General features: G+C 35.2%; 1 protein-coding gene across 5 annotated transcripts in view; it reads left to right on the top strand.

The window, feature by feature from the left end:
• LOC114053677 (myb-related protein A) overlaps nucleotides 1-18195 on the top strand; it is a 61701-nt gene that overhangs the window by 25147 nt on the left and 18359 nt on the right. For 4 of the 5 annotated variants that reach the window (XM_027876792.1, XM_027876794.1, XM_027876790.1 and 1 more), the window contains exons 6-8: nucleotides 6782-6959; nucleotides 9745-9819; nucleotides 10652-10756. In XM_027876792.1, the coding sequence (XP_027732593.1) occupies nucleotides 6782-6959; nucleotides 9745-9819; nucleotides 10652-10756 (358 nt within the window). The remainder of the gene's footprint in view (nucleotides 1-6781; nucleotides 6960-9744; nucleotides 9820-10651; nucleotides 10757-18195) is intronic. The other variant, XM_027876791.1, reaches the window with a different exon arrangement.

The following is an 18195-nucleotide window of genomic DNA, read 5'->3' as shown; positions in this document are numbered from 1 at the left end:
TTCAAATCTGGCCTCAGACCAAACACTTGACACTAGCTGTGTGACCCTGGGCAAGTCACTTAACCCCAATTGCCTAAAAATAAATGGAGTATCTATTAAAGACTTTTTCATATGAACTACTTTCTAATCATATCCTTCCTCATCCTGTGGTTTTACAGTTGAACTCAAGTATTACATATCAATATAGATATGAAATGATAGAGATCTAAATCTAGTTCTACATAGGTCTTTATCTATTTATATCCCTAATAGGTTTCATCTTATTAGTTTCTGCCTATCCTTCCAGCCTGTCGGAATCATTCTGGCCCTTGAATCTGACATCCATTTTGTTAGCCATCCTTCCCAGCATTGTACTGTCTGTGTGTTCTGTTGAACAAGCTATTTACACCTTTGTTTAAACCATTGGTAAAAACATTGAACAGGACCAATGATTGTGGCATTCCAGTGGACTTTTCTCCAGGTTGACGTTGACTGACAAATCGCCATTCTTTGGGTCTAGTCATTCAACTAGTTCTGAATAACAATATTACTAACATTTGTATAGCATTTTAAGGTTTGCCCATTACCTAACTCATGTTATTTTATTTAAGTCTTTCAAAACTCTGTGAGATAAGTACTAGCGGAATTTTGTTATCTCCATTTTACAGATAAAGAAACTAAGGCTTCGAGAGGTGGTCATTGGCCCAGGATTATATACCTAGTAAGTTTCTGATTCAGGATTTGACCCTAGGTCCTCATGGCAGCGAGGTGGTGCAAAGGCTAGTGCCAGGCCTGGAGTCAGGAAGATTCGTCTTCCTGACTTCAAATCTGACCTGAGATACTTAGTGACTGTGTGATCCTGGGCAAGTCACTTAACCCTGTTTGTTTCAGTTTCCTCATCCGTAAAATGAACTGAAGAAGGAAATGACAGGCCACTCCAGTTGCCAAGAAAATCCCAAATGGGGTCACAAAGAGTCGAACACGACTGAAAAACAACTGAACACCTCATGGCCCTCGGTATAGCATTCTATCCTAGTAAAGGGATAGAAATACTTGCTCTCAGTGTTTCTGAACCATCGCTGTAACAATCTTCTAGTATTTTCCCAAGAATCAGTATCATGTTCACCAGGCTATAGTTTACCACCTTCTCAATTGTTTTATGAAAATAGACATAATGCTTGTTAATCTCCAATCCTGCAGCACTTCTTTTGTCTTCCACAGTAGCTTGGAGATTAACAAAAGTGGTTCTGCAATCCCAGTTCTCAAGTACTTTTAGTACCCTGATATGTAGTTTGCATAGGGCAGCTATGTGGTACAGTGGATGGAATGCTGGGCTTGAAATCAGGAAGACCAGAGTTCACATTCAGCCTCAGAAACTTCCTGGCTGTGTGAACTTGGGCAAGTCACTTAGCCTCTGTTTGCCATTGGAGAAGGAAATGGCAAACCATTTCAGTATATTTGCCAAGAAAACCTCATGGACAGAGGTCCACGGGGTCATGAAGAGTTGGACATGACTGAAAAACAATGGAGTTTGCCCAAGTCAGGTGACTGGAACTCATTTAGGTAGCTAAGCTTGCTTTCTTCTATTTCTTAATTATATTGTGTTTCAATTCCATATTAACCATTTTTGTACTGTCCTTTCCAGGCTGTATATTATTCTCCTTGGTAGAGGAAACAGAAGCAAAATAAAATTTGATTAGTTTTACTTCTCTTTGTCATCATCCTGTCCACTTAAGCAGGGGCTCTGTCCCTTCTTTAATCTTACTTTTAACCTCTACTTAGCTGAACAAACATTTTCTATTGTTCATGGCATTTAACTTTATGGGACCAGTCTTCAATTCTCATTCTCATTTATGCATTCTCGGTTCCATTTCCTTTCTCTCAGTGTTCATTTAGAAATACAAACAAATCAAGCAATTCCCCTCTACAAGTCCTTCAGTGTTTTTAGACTCCTTAACCTTTACTTTCTCATTGAAGTAATTTGTAATTATTATTAGAGTTTCATTTTATAGAACTTCTCATCTCACTTGAAGTGAGATCCCTTTTGGAATCATAGACCATCAGATCTTACAAGATTTGTATCTAAATATTTTGAAATCTTTTTTTCCCTTCAAGCACATTTCTGATTATGCCACACAAATGCCTTTATCATTATCTATGATGAATATTAAGTTCCCCAGATTCTCTTAATTTCCACTACCTTGATAAGTTCCTCTTTATTGTTCAAAATCAAGTCCCACTCAGCAGGTAGCCTTTTAACTTTCTTTATTGATAGGTTATATTAGTGGCAAATCTAAATCATGTATCTTTCAAGCGTTCTAAACTTTTAATAGATACATCCAGCAGTTGTATGAATAACTAGAATTCCCCAACACAACCATGTCCTATCTGCTAGTTTTGTTATCCACATCAGGAAAGTAATTCTCATTCATTTCCTGTAGCTTTTTGGGTGGTAATACTCCCATCATATCATTTCTATTTCTCTTTTATTTTATCTGCACTCAAATGTTCTCCACTGTATTTCCTTCCCCATGTTTATGCATTTCTAAACAGGAACATCTTGTTGTGTAATGATTCTATATTGTCTCTTTTTTATTATTTTTGAGCCTTCAATAGGTCCTACTTTGATGCCTCACTGGTTTGAGGGTGACTCTGGGTTCCTAAATGCTATACCTATAAACTTGGGTAAGCCTTACCAAACTAGGAAGACTGGCTCATGACCCAATGAATTGTGTGTCTGATCCCTGATGACCAAACTAGCTAAGTCGTCAGAAGTTCAATACTAGGTTGACTGTGGGTGATGAAGTTTTCAAGTCATAGCAGGATTGGGCTGTAACCTGTGTCAGTAGAGGGTAATACTCAATCCAATGAAATTATGGATCCTAGAAGTATTGAATTATTCTTTTTTAGGGTAAAATTTTTGTTTAGGTTGTTAGGATAAATATAACATGCATATAACATGCATAAAGTATAACATGCATGTTCTAGTTATTCATTGCATAGTGATGCCTTGTTTACCTACTTGGGTTAAGTTCTCTAGCTCACTTTGTTGTAAATACTTTTCCTGAACATTTGTATATTTCTCTCTCTCTGGGTATATTGTGCCCTGTGAATTTCTGGGGACCTCCAAATAGTCTTTTTCCTATGCCCTCTTGTGGCAGATCTACTGACTTCTGTAGTATCTGGCTAAACAACGGTGTCCTTTTCATTTTAAAGCAATCTTGATGAGATCATCCAGTCTCCTATTTTTCCTAGTTGCCATTAGATATACTCTCTTTGGCCAGTAGCCCATCGTTCGTGGGTCTTGTACCATAGTCCAGAAAGTTGAATGCAGTTTTCTAGCACTGTTTTCCTAGCCATTTGCTTTTCATAGCTTCCTTTCTGTACTGTCAGCTGTCAGCAATTATGAAAATGCCAATTCTGTTCCTGTATCCTTCAGTTTGCTTCCTGGGTCTTCAAAATCCTTAGAGTCTTCCATGTTTGTTTTTTTAAACTCTTTTTATTCATTTACATGTGAATCACCAGAAGATATAGTCTTACAGTTTGGTAAGTTTCAGGAGGGTCTCTATTTCAAATATACCCCAGGACAGGCCTGCACAACTTGTGGTCCGTGGGCCGCTTGCAGTATACCAAAGGACTTCAGGCAGTCTGTGAAAAATATGGAGGAAAACATTCTTTGTACGTAGAGGAAATCCTGTGGCGTGTCGCAAAGGGCAGGCAGACTGTAAATGGACCACGGGCCACAGGTTTTGTAGGCCTGCCCTAGGTTCTAAAACAGGATACCTTCCAGTTGCTTGCTTCGGTTTTACATATGTCCATTATTAAATAGAGTTGCCTATCACCATTAAGACCTTATGTAGGAGCAGGTGTTTTTTCCTTTCTTTTTCTTCTGGATCAAAGAATATTTCTCTTCCCAGACAAGTTGGAAAGTCTTGTAGCTTCTCTAATGGTGGAGGCCATTTTGTACTTCATATGTACATAAATGTTGCTTTCTTTTGGAAGAAATACAAATAGCACTTCAAACCTTAGACTTGAATATTCTGTAATGTCTTGTATGTGTTAATGATCAATAAATATTTATTTAATGAATGTGCAATAAAAACTATATATTGGAAAAAAAGGGAATTTTTCTACATTTTTCTCCTGGAGCCTTAGTGTACAAAACCAGTATCTTTTCTTACTATGATCTTTGTTTCTTTGACATTTTTTCTCATGGTTGAAAGTAAGAATTATTTCTAATTGTATCCCCAGCACCTGGCACAAATTGTAGTAGGTGCTTCATAAATACTTGTTAGTTGATTGTAAATTGATCTATGATCTATTATATCTTTTACTTCAGATGAGAAAATTAATATTTATCATTTTTTGACATTTGCAATCTTGCCTTGCTATCTCTAACTTAAGTTTATTTTTAAAAATTTGGATAAGAATTGTAAAGTCTTTGATCTAGTCTTTTGTATTTCCTGCCATTTTGTTTTCCTCCAATAAATAATTCCTCTTGAGTAGTGAAGGGATACAAAATTGGAACCTTTCAGCTTCTTTCCAGTATAATAAAACAAAAGTGGTAGTAAAACTTTTTTTTCGAAACTTGAAAAATTCTTGTGGCAATGAAAACTTTAAATAGTCTTTGATAAAATCACAAATCGTTCAAGGTATCATTGTATTATTCCACTACAGATGTAGTTCACTGCTTCTACCTTCCTTCTTTTCCTATGTAATTCTTGTCTTATGAATCCTCCAAAAAGGTTGTGCCCTGCATTTTGGGCACCGCCTTCTTGATCTTTTTGTGTCTTTAGGCTACCAAAGTCCTGGTTGACTTATCCATCTGTTGTCTCTAATTCTCATTGTTTGACTATCTCATATCTTTTTCTGGTCATTCTTAGCTTCAGCAATATCCTGTTCCCCTTTTTTGCATACAAAATGCTTTTGGTAACATGCTGGTTTATAACTCCTCTGCATCTGTTTATTTTCCTTTGAATTATTTAAAATCTTAAGAGATTGTGGTGTCCTAGGATTTGTAGCTATGTAATATTCCTGGAAAAATATTTGTATTAAAGAGCTAGATGGACTTTTGCAGGGGCAGTTTGAGATCATTGAAAGCAATGCAGTTTGCCAAATGCAGTCTCCTCTCATCTCCTCTTCCAGCTTGATTTTAAACCTAGCTTATTATCCATCTGTAATATATCCAAAATATCTTTTGATGGACTAATTTGATGGGCTGGCATCCTAGCTACCTATCATTTTCTGAATGGTATGTGGTTTTTCATCCACTTTGGTTTTTTCCAGAGTTGGTGATTAGACCAATGTCAATGTATTTTGTGTCATAATATATTCTATAAGAATGTTTTTATGATGTTTCAGAATTTGATGCAATTAGTATTATCTCATTAGAGAATCAGGGCATTTGGAAAAACTCGCCGTATTAGAATCTTATGCATAACATTACTCATGACTGGGGCAAACACCTCTGATATACAGATCTGTATTCCCTTTTAAGACTTGCCTTTATTTTATTTTGTTGAAATATCTTGGAAGTTATCCTTAAGTACTTTTAAAAATTGTGTTGCATACAGCATGGCTTTTTCTCTATGGACTTGATAAGAGCCTTGTCAAAATCTCTTCATGACTTTATTCTCTTAAGCGTCATTACCACCTCACATAATATAGTCCGATATGTAGGTTTTTGAAAATCCTTAGAGAGTATAACTTTGGTGTTTTTCCTGTTGTTGATGAGAATAAATGTTCTTCAAAATGCCTATCTGTTCCAGTCTGTGTTTCTTTCCTTCCAGTTTCTTTAGCAGTGCTCTCCATTTAATCTGGTTCAGCTGGACCAAGACTTTTTTGCAGGCACATGTTCTTCTTACTACTATTTTCACTGTTTTGTGAGACGATAAATACATTTAAAATTTTTAGAGGGCTTCATTTCTGTGTTAGATGAAGGTGATCTCATCATCAGGGCAGCTAGGTAATAACAGTGAATAGAGGGCTGAGCCTGGAGTTAGTTTAGCCTCAGACACAACATAGCTGTGGGACCCTGGGTAAGTCATTTAACCTCTGTTTGCCATAGATTTCCTCCTACCTCCTGAGGATCTCATGAGATAACAATTGTAAAGTACTTATAAGCACAGTGCCTGGCACATAGTAAGCACTATATAAGTGTTAGCTATAATAATTATTATTATTTCACTTTCAACAACAAGTAATGATATATATCAGGTGTTTATAATTGGCACAATATTGCTCAGTTGGTATATTGCAAATATTAATGTGCATATTTTTTGTTTTGACCACATAAATTTACCTCTTGTTTATGCAGCATATTTTAGTTTTATAATTCACGTTTAAATAAATGATGAAGAATTCTCTTCTTAATTTTTATTTCTAGATAATAGATTAATTATTACAGTGTGTTAGGTTTTTTTTTTCACTGTACAATATATTTTTGTGTCCTTTTAACTTGTCAGTATAATTTTTTTTTTTTGAGGCATTTGGGGTTAAATAACTTACCCAGGGTCACACAGCTAAGAAGTGTCTGAGACCGGGTTTGAACTCAGGTCCTCCTGATTCCATAGCCGGTGCTCTAACCACTGTGATCACTTTGTTAGCATAATCTTAAACTTGAAATATGTATGTATTTTCCTCTAGAGTTCTGGTTTGACCTTTTTAATAAAACATTTAATATCAACAATTGTAAAAAGTTAAGTTTTTTGTGTAATTTGTGTAATGTCTGAAGTTTAAAATTCTTAAAATCCTGTTCCACTCTTATTTTTTCTGTTTTTAACTGTGCACTATCACTTCTTAGGACTGATAATTCTATTAAAAATCATTGGAATTCTACTATGCGAAGAAAAGTGGAACAGGAGGGCTACTTACAAGATGGAATCAAATCAGAACGATCTGCTTCATCAAAACTTCAACACAAACCTTGTGCGACTATGGACCATTTGCAAACCCAGAATCAGTTTTACATACCTGTTCAGGCACATATTTTTAATATCTTTATTTTTTAAATGCTTTAGTTGCTATATAGTAAAACATTTGTTTTCTTAATATTACTGGCCAATATTGCAATTCCAATATTATTTAATAATGGCAAAAAGAAAATAGATATTTAAATTCCCAAACTGGGGGAAAAATTAAGAAAGTTATAAAAGAGACAACTACTATGGGTGATAACCTTAGCTAGATATTAGTGCATATTTTTATTTGTAGTATGTTTTTCTCATGGACAAATATTACATTCAGTTTGCCCCATTACTTATAGTTTTGATCTTATCTGGTTAAAGAATTTGGCATATACATATTCTAATATTGTAATTCACTTGGTCTGTGTTTGGTGGGTAAGTGGTAGGCAATTTTTTTGTAGTCTACATATACTGTATTTGTATTTAGTCCTAACTGCATCTCACCTTAACTCTAAATGTCAGATTTTACCAATACCATTATCTGGCAAGGGTTGGGAATGCCAATCAGTTTAAATTAGTCAACAATTGATTTCTTGACTAAATTAAATCTTGTTTCCCCACCACATAACTGGTTGTTTGACTGAATTTAACTAGTCTTTTTTTTTTAAACTGGTTCATATATATACTGAGACAGTTCAAGAAACTGGAGAAAAAGTCCCTTAAGCCTCTTAAACCATAACTGCAATAATATACTACTTATATAGTAGAGTACTTTGTCAGTAATTAGCTTTGTAGCATTTGGTAAATAAATCTCTGGGCTTCAGTTTCTGCACTTGTAAAGAGGGGAGGTATGAATTAAATCATATCTAATGTCCTACCTTTAAAATTTTAGAATATAATTTTTTCAGTATATAATCTTTCCTTGCTATCTGTTAATCCATATGACATAAAATAGATGAAGTCTAGAACTGGAATATCACCTTCTGAAAAATAAAATATCAGTGGTAGTTTGAGTTATTGTATTTTGTTGGATTTATATTTTTATTCCTTTAAGTAGAAATAAAGTTTTTAGCCATAATTTATGAAAGAGAAGTTGGGGGAGGGAAGGATATTTTAGTTTATAAAGATAAAGATAGTTATAAAAATAGTTTGTAAAAATAAAGATAGATATCTGTTGAAATCCTACTTAAAATAATATGGAAGTAACTCTGGGTTCCTGGACCAAAGCCAGTTGAGCAAAAGCTCAGATAGGTACTACCAGGCAGGAAAGGCTTCCAGTTCACCTTCATATATGCACTAGCTTATCTAAGTGTGGAAGATCATGCTACCAACAGGTTATCCATTAGGTAATTACTTTTTTGGGGGGCAGGGGTTGTCTAGCCTGGACTAGTACTACTAGAGCAATTTATAAAACTACTTAATCTAAAGATATAAAGAAGTTGCAATCTAAGCCAGTGAAGGTGATATCTATACTGATGAAATCACAAATATTTGGAATAAAGCACATAAGTAATAATTTATTAGTAGTTCAGCCATTTAAGTTTAACACTACCTATTTATATTTTATGTATAGTACCTTGCTCATAGACACTTCATAGATACTGGAATTTATTTTCCATTCAAGTCCTTTTTTATCAGTATAAATTGATATAATCCCTGTTAGATTTAAACTGACATACCTATCCCTTAACTAGATTTAAACTAATATATCCTGTCCCTCAATTAGGTTTAAGTTGATATATCTTATTCCTCAATTACAATAAGCACTTATTAAATAATAAAGTACTTATTAAGCACTTTGTATATTCCAGGTACCGTGCTAAGCTGTTAGAGAAAGTAGTCGAATTTAAGAGAAAAGACATGGATAATTTTTGCAACAATAATTTGGGGACAAGAGTTTGTGGATTTTAAATTTTTTAATAATCTATTTGAAAAAAAAATAGGGGCATTTGAAACTTCATATGGAGTACTATGGCAAATTGTCATTTGGGTTAACCCATGGAAAAGTAAGGAGGAATTCATATTTAAATTCCTATGGAATCTAGATAAGACAACTAAAAAAAAATCCCTATACCTTTTCTCTTGTTGTAAACTAGATTCTCCAGGAATTCCGCAATGATTAGAGAAGCTGTAAGGGAAATAAAAGAGGCCTCATTTAGTGTGTTATCAGAGTGTCTATAGTAACTATTTCTGTTAATCTTCTTCGAGCATTCAGACAAACACTCCTTTTTAAATTAAAAAAAAATCTTTATTTCATTTTTGTCTTTGTTGGGAATGGAATGGGGTGAAGCCTTGCTTCCAGTCCTCATATCTTGAGCCTGACCTCTTCTGCTAAGTAATATGAGCACATTCAGCCCTATTGCTTTTTGGAGTGCTAGGTTGTAGCGGGATTCCCACCTACCCAGAATGGGGGCTTTTCAAAATTTCTGGCGGAGGGATAACGTGAATTTTTGTAAAGGTGAAATTTGTGGGTTTGGGCTAAAGACTGACCTCAGGTCTATCCATTAGATCTGGGAGAGATTTCAAATCTTTTCTCCCAAATGTTCTCATTTAAGGACATAACATTTTTCAAAAGTCATGAAATTTAAAATTGCAAGTTAAAATTGCATATTTTAGACCCCCAAATGGAGCTAACTTACATTTTATTTTTCACTTCCATTGATTCATTCAGTAAATTAGTTTAGTAAAATGTTCTATATTGGTGAATTATAAAGACACAGGTAATACATAGGAAGTAATTGGTTAGAAACTTTAAGATCTTTTCCTTACCTTTAATCCTGACATTTTACAATAATAATGCTTGTTTATGTTAAAATGTATGTTTATAATGTATTAAGAAATTTAATATGATTATTTTTAGATCCCAGGCTATCAGTATGTGTCACCAGAAGGCAACTGTGTAGAACACGTTCAGACTTCTTCTGCATTTATTCAGGTAGTTTTTTATTTTTAAAGAAAGGACATAGTGTACTTTGCAAGTCTGATAGAACTCATTTCCTTTTCTATACAACCAACATAGTATACTATCCCTGTCTAGCTTGAGGGCTGGTCAGAGGAAGTAATGTGAAAGTGTTTTGGAAAGTACAAATTGCTAAATAAAAATAAAAAAGTTGTAATATTTGACAAACTGAATCAGTTATTTTTGTGAATTCCTTTTTTTAAACTTGTGATTGAATTATAAAAATATTTTTGCTAAGGATTAGTATGTTTGTTTATTTTTACCAAACCTGTGATTTCATTGGTATAGGGAACTCCCAGTAAGAAAATTGATACACCAATGCAGATTAGCACCTGTTTTGAAATTAATAGTTGTAGAGTTTCCTGAGGAACTGATAAATTAAATGACTTGCCCTGAGTTATAGTGCCACTATGTGTCAGGGTAGGAATTGAACTCAGGTCATCTCTGGGATCTCTGAGATCAGCTCACTATCCTCTATAATATTATGTGTCTCCTTAAAGTGGCACACACTTTCTTAGTAGTAATATACAGGGCTTAAAAAAGCTCACTAAAAACTAAATTAGTGCATCTTGGCAATGTTGGTTTGCTCTTTTTAAATTTACCTTTTCCTTAATGTGTAATCTGAAAATATTGGCTAGCATTCTATTATAGATTAGGAAGAACCTAGAACAATTAGATCTAATTAATGAAACTGGCTTTTAACCATCTTGAAGATAATCAAATCTGGAACATGTATTTGTGTAACTATAGCTACTTTTTATTTTGCTCTTTCCTTTCTTCTTTTGCCTTTGTTAAATACTCATTTCAGCAGCCATTTGTTGATGATGATCCTGATAAGGAAAAGAAAATAAAGGAACTTGAATTGCTTCTTATGTCAGCAGAGAATGAAGTTAGAAGAAAGCGAGTTTCATCGGTAAGGAGTAAGCTTATGTGGGTTAGAAATGGTTTCTGTTCCTTCTTTAGCCTTTGTTTTTTAGTATATTTCTTATATTCCCTAATGGTAATGAGTCATAAATTAGAAAGTGTGACAGTCAATTTATATTCATATTTAAATAGCACCTTAAATTCCCAACATTTGAGGTAGATTTCTTTTACAAGGCAGTGCGCTACAGTAGAAGGATCATTGGCTTTGCAGTCAGAGGACCTGAGTTCTGAACCCACTTCAGATGGTGTGACCTTGGTTATGTTACTTAACCTTCTGGGCCTTAGTTCTTCATTTGGGAAATGATGGGTTTGGATTAGATGATTTCTAACAAACCCAACTTAAGATATATGACCTATGATATGGACCTGTTTAAATGTATTTCTCAACATTCTGTGGTTTCCAGAAAGTTGGTGTAGTAAATATTAAATTTGTAATCTCTTTGTGCCATTACAAGTTTTGTAAGAATATTTTTCAGTTTAGGTATGCTTTTATTACTGTTTCTGTTGATAATACAATCATCCTTCCAATCCCTCAGCTTCAAATTGACTCTTTTCCCTCTCTCTCAACCAAGTTATTCATTCAGTTACCAAGTCTTGTCAATTCTTTCTCTGCAATATCTGTCACATCAGGCTATTTGTCTCCACCCACAAAGCTTTCACCTTCTACAGGAATAAACAAGTATAAACTTATCACCTACTTTGTGATAGATATTGTGCCATATACTGAGGGTACAAAGAATGAAACCGACCTTCACGAGAAGCTTACATTCTAATGGGGAAGACAAATAAACATATTAATATGTACACAATAAATGTAAAATGAACATGTACAAAGAAATACAAATAAATTGAGCATGGGATTTGAGAGGGAAGGCCACTGGGGTGAATCAGGGAAAGCTTTTTGCAGAAAGTGGTGCTTCATTCATTTTCAATTGTGTTCAATTTTTTGTGATCCCATTTGGGGTTTTCTTGGCAAAGATACTGGAGTGGTTTGCCATTTCCTTCTCTAGCTAATTTTACAGATGAGGAAAGTGAGGCAAACAGGGCTAAGTGACTTGCCCAACCAAAAAAAAAGTAGTGTGTGAACTGTGCCTTAAAGGAAGAAACAGAGGCTGGGGGCAAAGCTGAAGAGGGAGGACCTTCCAGGAGGGGGGCCAGCCATTGCCACTACAGAAAGGTGAGAGTTAGAGGGTCTTAAGTGAGGAACAGAGGGCATGCCAATTTGTCAGGATGGCAGAGTGTGAAAGTAGAGGAGAGGAAAGTAATGTCTGTTAGGACCAGGTTATGAAAAGTTTTAAAAGTTAAACAGAAGTTTATATTTCATCCTAGAGCTAATAGGGTTAGATTTGGTTTAGCAGTGTATGACGTAATGAAAATCACTTTGGCAGCATTTGTAGGATTGAATGGATTGATGAGAAACTTGAAATAGGGGAAATAAGTAGAGAGCTTTTACAGTAATCTAGAGGCACTGAGGGCTTGAACTAAGTGATTGTGCAAGTAGAGGAGGAGTTGGATGTGAGTAATGTGGAGGGAGAAATTACAAGATTGGTCAACTGGATAGATATGTGGGGTGAGGGAAAATGAGGAATATAGAATGAAGTTGAGATTGAGAATTTGAGATATTGGAAGTGATGGTGGAAGTTTGGAAGAGGGGAAGGTTTTAGGGGAAAGATGATGAGTTCTGTGTTGGATGGGTTTCATTTTGGATATGTTGAATTTGAGACAGACAATTGGTGGTGTGGTACTGTAGTTCAGGGGGGAGATTGGAGGTGAATATGTAAATCTATATTATAACGTATCATATATATATATATATATATGTAAATCTCATATATATCTTAGAGATAATAATTAAACCTGTGAGATTTGATGACGGCCCATAGAGAGTGTTTAAAGGGAGAAGAGAACTAGGGTGGTACCTTGGAGGTCCTCCTCCCTACCTCCACCCATTTATTAGGGAGGGTTTTCATCCAATTTCTCCCTCCTTCCCATTATTTAGATGTCATTTCACACCCTCTCCTCCTACACCTCAATCTGACACGAAGAAGGGGCCCTTCTCCTTGTGAAGGTCAATTGTTCTACATGTACCATTGATCCCATTGCCTACATCTTCTCCAATAGATTGTTCCCACTGTCATTCCCGGTTTTTCTTGTATGTTCACTTTACCCCTATCTACTGGTTCCTTTCTTGCTGCTTACAAATACATCCATTTCTTTCTCATGAAAAACAAAACAAAACAAAACAAAACAAACTTTACTTGGTCCTACCATCCTGGCTAGATATCATCATTTTTTATGTTTTTTTCTCCTATTGTGGATAAACTTCTTGAGAAAACCATCTATAATCAGTGCCCCTATTTCCTTTCCTCTCATTTTTTTCATAAATTCTCTGTAATCTGGCTTTCCACTTCATCATTCAGTTGCATCTGCTCTCTCTAAAGTTACCTTGTGAAGACATTAATTGCTAAATCTAATGGACTTTTCTCAGTCCACATACTTTTTTTTACATCTATAGCATCTGACACTGTTGTTCACCTTCTTCTGGATAGTGTGTTATTTTGGGTTCAGCGACACTGTTCTCCTATCTGTCTGACTTCTCCTGCATTTCCTTTGCTGGTTCTTCATCCCAGTCACACCTACTAACAGTGAGTTCCCACCAAAACTCTGACCTGGGCAGAGCCCTACTGCTTCTGGGCTTCCCTGGCTTCCTTTGGTACTCAGTTGAGATCCTCACTTCTGAGTAGGCCTCTTTGGGTCCCTCCAACTGCAGGTACTTTTTTCCTCTAAAATTACCTTCCACCTGCTTTGTATATATCCAGTGTTATATATGTTTCCCCCATTAGAATGTGAGCTACTTCCAGGGATGGATTTTTTTTTTTTGCCTTTTTTGTATTCCCATTACTTAGCATAATAACAGGCACATAACAAGTGCCTTAATAAATGCTTGTTGACTAAGTGACCTAGACTATTGTATTTGTCTCCTAATCCGTATGTTTACTTCTAGTCTCCTCTTTTTTTTCCCTTTAATTTTTTTTGCCCATTGCTATCAATTTAAAAAAAAATTAAGGGGCAGCTAGGTGGTACAGTGGATAGAGCACCGGCCCTGAATTTAGGAGGACCTGAGTTCAAATTCGGCTTCAGACACATAACACTTACTAGCTGTGTGACCTTGGGCAATTCACTTAATCCCATTGCCTAGCCAAAAAAATAAATAAATAAATACTGCCTTCCCCTTAAAGCATTTTGATGGACAGTAGACCATAAAAAAGAATTGTATGTGAAACTGTGAATCTCCATTTCATAATTTTTTAAAGTAGGTAATAAATTCTACAAGTTAGTATTCAAAACTGTCCTGTTTGTCTGCTCATTCTGTTCTCTGCATTTTAAAAAACGTTTCAATAATTCTCTTTTTTGCATCACTATTACCAACTTCCTTCTTGCTCTTAACTCTTCTCCCAGTTAAAACTTGAGAGGAAAAAAAAACCCAAAACCCTGGTAACAAATAAGAATAGTAAAGAAAAACAAATTCTTATTAGTGGCCATGTACAAGAATGATCTCTCTACACCTTGAGTGTCTCCTCTCTATCAGAAGGTGGGTGTCATGCATCATCATGGAACTTCAAAAGACATGATTGGTCTTTTGGATTTGGTCAGAGTCCTTAAATCTTTCAAGGTTGTTTTTTCTTTACAATGTTTTTGTACTTGTATACGTTTTTTCCTAGTTGCTCTCATCACTGTTTTGTTCACTTTACTCCTATCTACTGGTTCCTTCCTTGCTTCTTACAAATACATCATGTGACCCAGGATTCTTTGAAATGATCTCTTGTCATTTCTTTTGGCATAATAATATTCATTATATTGTTCTGCCATTCTCCAGTTGATGGGCAAACCCTTAGATTCTAGTTCCTTTTTTCCTTTGAATCGCCCCCTTCAGGATCAGGAAGGTTGTTTTGCTTCTAACTGTTCCTTTCCTGGTACTATTCTTCCTCTTAATGTTCCTTCCCTTCTTCCTTCCTCCTCTGTCTAATTACTTCCTTGTTTCTCTGTTAAGTTTGATGTTATTTCTGCACCAGACTGTGTTTATGCATATGTGTATTCACCCTTCTTTTCTCTGTATCAGATAAGTGAGATTCATTTGATGCTTACTTCACTCACCCCTTCCTCCATGTTTGAATCCTCCTCACACATCTCAGTTAGGAGAAATAGCTAGTTCCACTCCTTTCTTCCTCCTTTTTACACTAGTATATTCCTTTTACCCTCTCTTATCACCCTCAGAACAGAACTAATCCACCCTAGATCCTCTGTTTTTCTTATTTAAGTCCCTGAATACTTTGTGAAGACATGAAGGTTTTGATAGGACACTTGTTTCTTCTTCCATTAGAACGTTAGCACTATATTATCTTATAACCCCTTCTAATTACTCAAATTTACCTTTCCAGGTTTCTCTTGACTCTTATGTTTACATTTTGAAGTTCCTACTCAGCTCTGGTCTTTTCATCAGCAATGCAAGTACTTTTTTCTTTTATAGGTTGATACTCAGCTTTGCTGGTTAAATTTTTGCTTATAGGCCTTTTGGAATTTTGTGTTCCAAGCCTCTCATTTTAGTAGAAACTGCCTTATCTTGTATGATTTTAATGGTGACTCTTGGTATTGAACTGCTTCTTTCTGAATACTTGAAATATTTTTTCTTTGACTTAGTAGCTCTGGATTTTGGCTGTGATATTCCTTAGACTTTTCTTTTGGGGGTTTATTTCAGGAGGTGATTAGTGGATTCTTTCTCCCTTTGCTTTATCTGGTTCTAATAAAGCTGGCCATTTTTCATTTATGATCTCTTGAAATATAGTGTCCAACCTTTTTTTTTTTTTTACTTTTTTTTTAAAAATTCACAGCTTTAAAGGAGGCCAGTGATTCCTAAATTCTCATTCTTTGACCTGTTTTCTAAGTCATTTTTTTTATATTGGATATCTTAAATTTTCTTCTATTTTTTCCCCATTTTTTAAATAATATTTTTTGCTGACTCATCTACTGATTTCCATTTGGTCTATTCCAGTTTTCAGGGAGCCTGTAAACTTGGTTGAGGTTTGTCATTTCCCCTTTTAAGCTATTTGTTCTCCTTTCAATTTTTTCTCCAGAGACTTTATTTCATTTTTTAATCTTTTGCTTCATTTCTTCTAGGTATTCCTCGTAGCCCTTGTAGAAAACTGATTTTTCCTTTTGAGTCTGCTTGCAGTTATGATGGTAGTCTCTTCCCTGTTTTAGGTGTCTCCCTATCCAAAAGAGTTTTTTTACATTGGTTGTTGTCCTTGGTTTATTTATCTTTCTAAACTTAGTTCCTGAATTGGGCACTTTGTATCAGGGCCAGACTTCATCCCCTGTTTCACCTTTGGCTGGGGTGGTCAGCTCTCCTTGTTCTCACACTAGGGACTCCCAGGTTCTTGGATGTTTAAGGTTCAGAGAGCTGGAACTTCGAGGTGACTCAGTATCTAGTGCTATTGACCTTGGAGGCCTTGGGCTCTTGGGCTGTTCTAGTCTGAGTGGTACCATGTTATATTGGTTTCTGGTAATTCCATGCACTTCCAAGGTTCTCATCCTGGGGCTTTCACCAGGGAGTTTCTGCTTTGTTGCCTGTGGTCACTTTTGTGTCACTGGACCATTTTTGGTCATGTAAGGAGGCTACCGGTTATTTAATCTGGGTTGACACTGGCTATTCTGTCCTGTATGGGGAAAAAATTCCATCTTTATTTTCAGTAACCTCCAGCTGAGCTGAAATTTAGCAACAGACATTCTAAGTAGGACACAAAAAAGGTCAAGAACCCCTGTTTTAGAACATTATCTTCTTGAAATTACTTTGTATAACTTAGTTCTGTTTACTTAGCTGTATATAAGTTATAAAGCTCTTTTACTTTGCCCTTCTCCACCCCCCACAGTCCCAGGTAATGTCCTTGAGGGCAGGTACTGCTTTTTGTTTCTTTTTTTTCTTTTTTTAAATTTTTTTGGCTTCAGATCCCTGGTGCCTTGTACATAGTGGATGTTATATATAATTGAATTGAAAGATGGAAGTAAACTGGGAAAATGTAACATTATGTTAACAGTGCAAAAGCATTAATATTTTGAGGCTTTGTGAAAACTTTTTTTAAAAAGAATTTTGTGTGGATATTTAGTATAAATAAGAGAGAAACCAAATATTGCAGAGAGGTTAGTTAATAACTACTAAATTCTGGTTAGTTGAAATCATAGCTAAATGTTATAAAACTGATATGATCGAAATTAGTCCTGGAAATATAATTTATTCTTTAGTGACTATATTAGAACATGAAAATGTTATTCATTAAAATATTTAGAAATGGTTATCTTAATTCTTGGTTTGGGATGTGATTAACAATAATCCATTTTGATTGTAGGGAATAAGATCATGGACTAGCGCTAGGTAGAAGTTGAAATAGCATAATTGTTAATATGGCATTGTGAGCTAACTGGTGATAACTGGACTCCTATACACAGTAGCCACTTAATATTTTTTGAATGAAAACGGTTAGTTTTCATAGAAAAAGATATTTTATTATTGATGTGTGCCTAACACATAGTAGGTCCTTACTAAATATTTAGTGAATTGGAATATGTGATTGTAGGGAAAGTTACTTTATTTGAAATAACAAATGATAAGATAGCAGCAGACCTGTAATCTTATTGTTACAGGGAGCTGCCACTAAAGAAACTTCCTCTGCTTGTACAAATCAGGACCTTCTCTGCAATTTATGATCTTAGAGAATTGCCTATGAGTGCTGGTAGATTAAATGACTCCCCAGGGTCACAGAGCTGGTGAGGCAGATCAGAACTTGAACCTCAATCTTCCTGCATCTGAAGTGGACATTCTCTCCACTACATGATGCTGCCTCTGTGGGTGAATGGAGGGACTTTAAATGTGACTACCTTTAAATCATCCACAAATTTTTGACTCATTGAGGAAAAAAACTGCATGTTTAACTTGACATTTGCTTTACTAAAATGATCCTGACATTTTAAATAATAATTTGCACTTTAAAGTATAGTTGTAACAAGGTCAGCATAATCAGAGAAAAAAATGTTTTTTATTAATTTATTTTGATTTATCAACAATCACTTCCATAAGCTTTTGAGTTTAAAATTTTCCTCCTCCTTCCTCCCCACCACCCTCCCAAGATGGCGCACAATCTGATATAGGCTATACATATACATTCTTATTAAACATATTTTCACATTAGTGATGTTGTAAGTAAGAATTAGAACCAATAGGAGGAACCACCAGAAAGAGGAAACAAAACTCAACAGAAGAAAAAGAAATAGCAAATAATATGCTTTGATCTGCATTCAAACTCCATAGTTTTTTCTTTGAATATGGATAGCATTTTCCATCACGAGGCCTTTGGAGATGTCTCAGATCCTTGTGTT

Source organism: Vombatus ursinus, unplaced genomic scaffold (genome assembly GCF_900497805.2).
Source record: "Vombatus ursinus unplaced genomic scaffold, bare-nosed wombat genome assembly UNPS02014812.1, whole genome shotgun sequence".
Classification (NCBI taxonomy): domain Eukaryota; kingdom Metazoa; phylum Chordata; class Mammalia; order Diprotodontia; family Vombatidae; genus Vombatus; species Vombatus ursinus.
The sequence above is the reverse complement of the archived record's forward strand: the minus strand, read 5'-3'. Positions and strand labels throughout refer to the sequence as shown.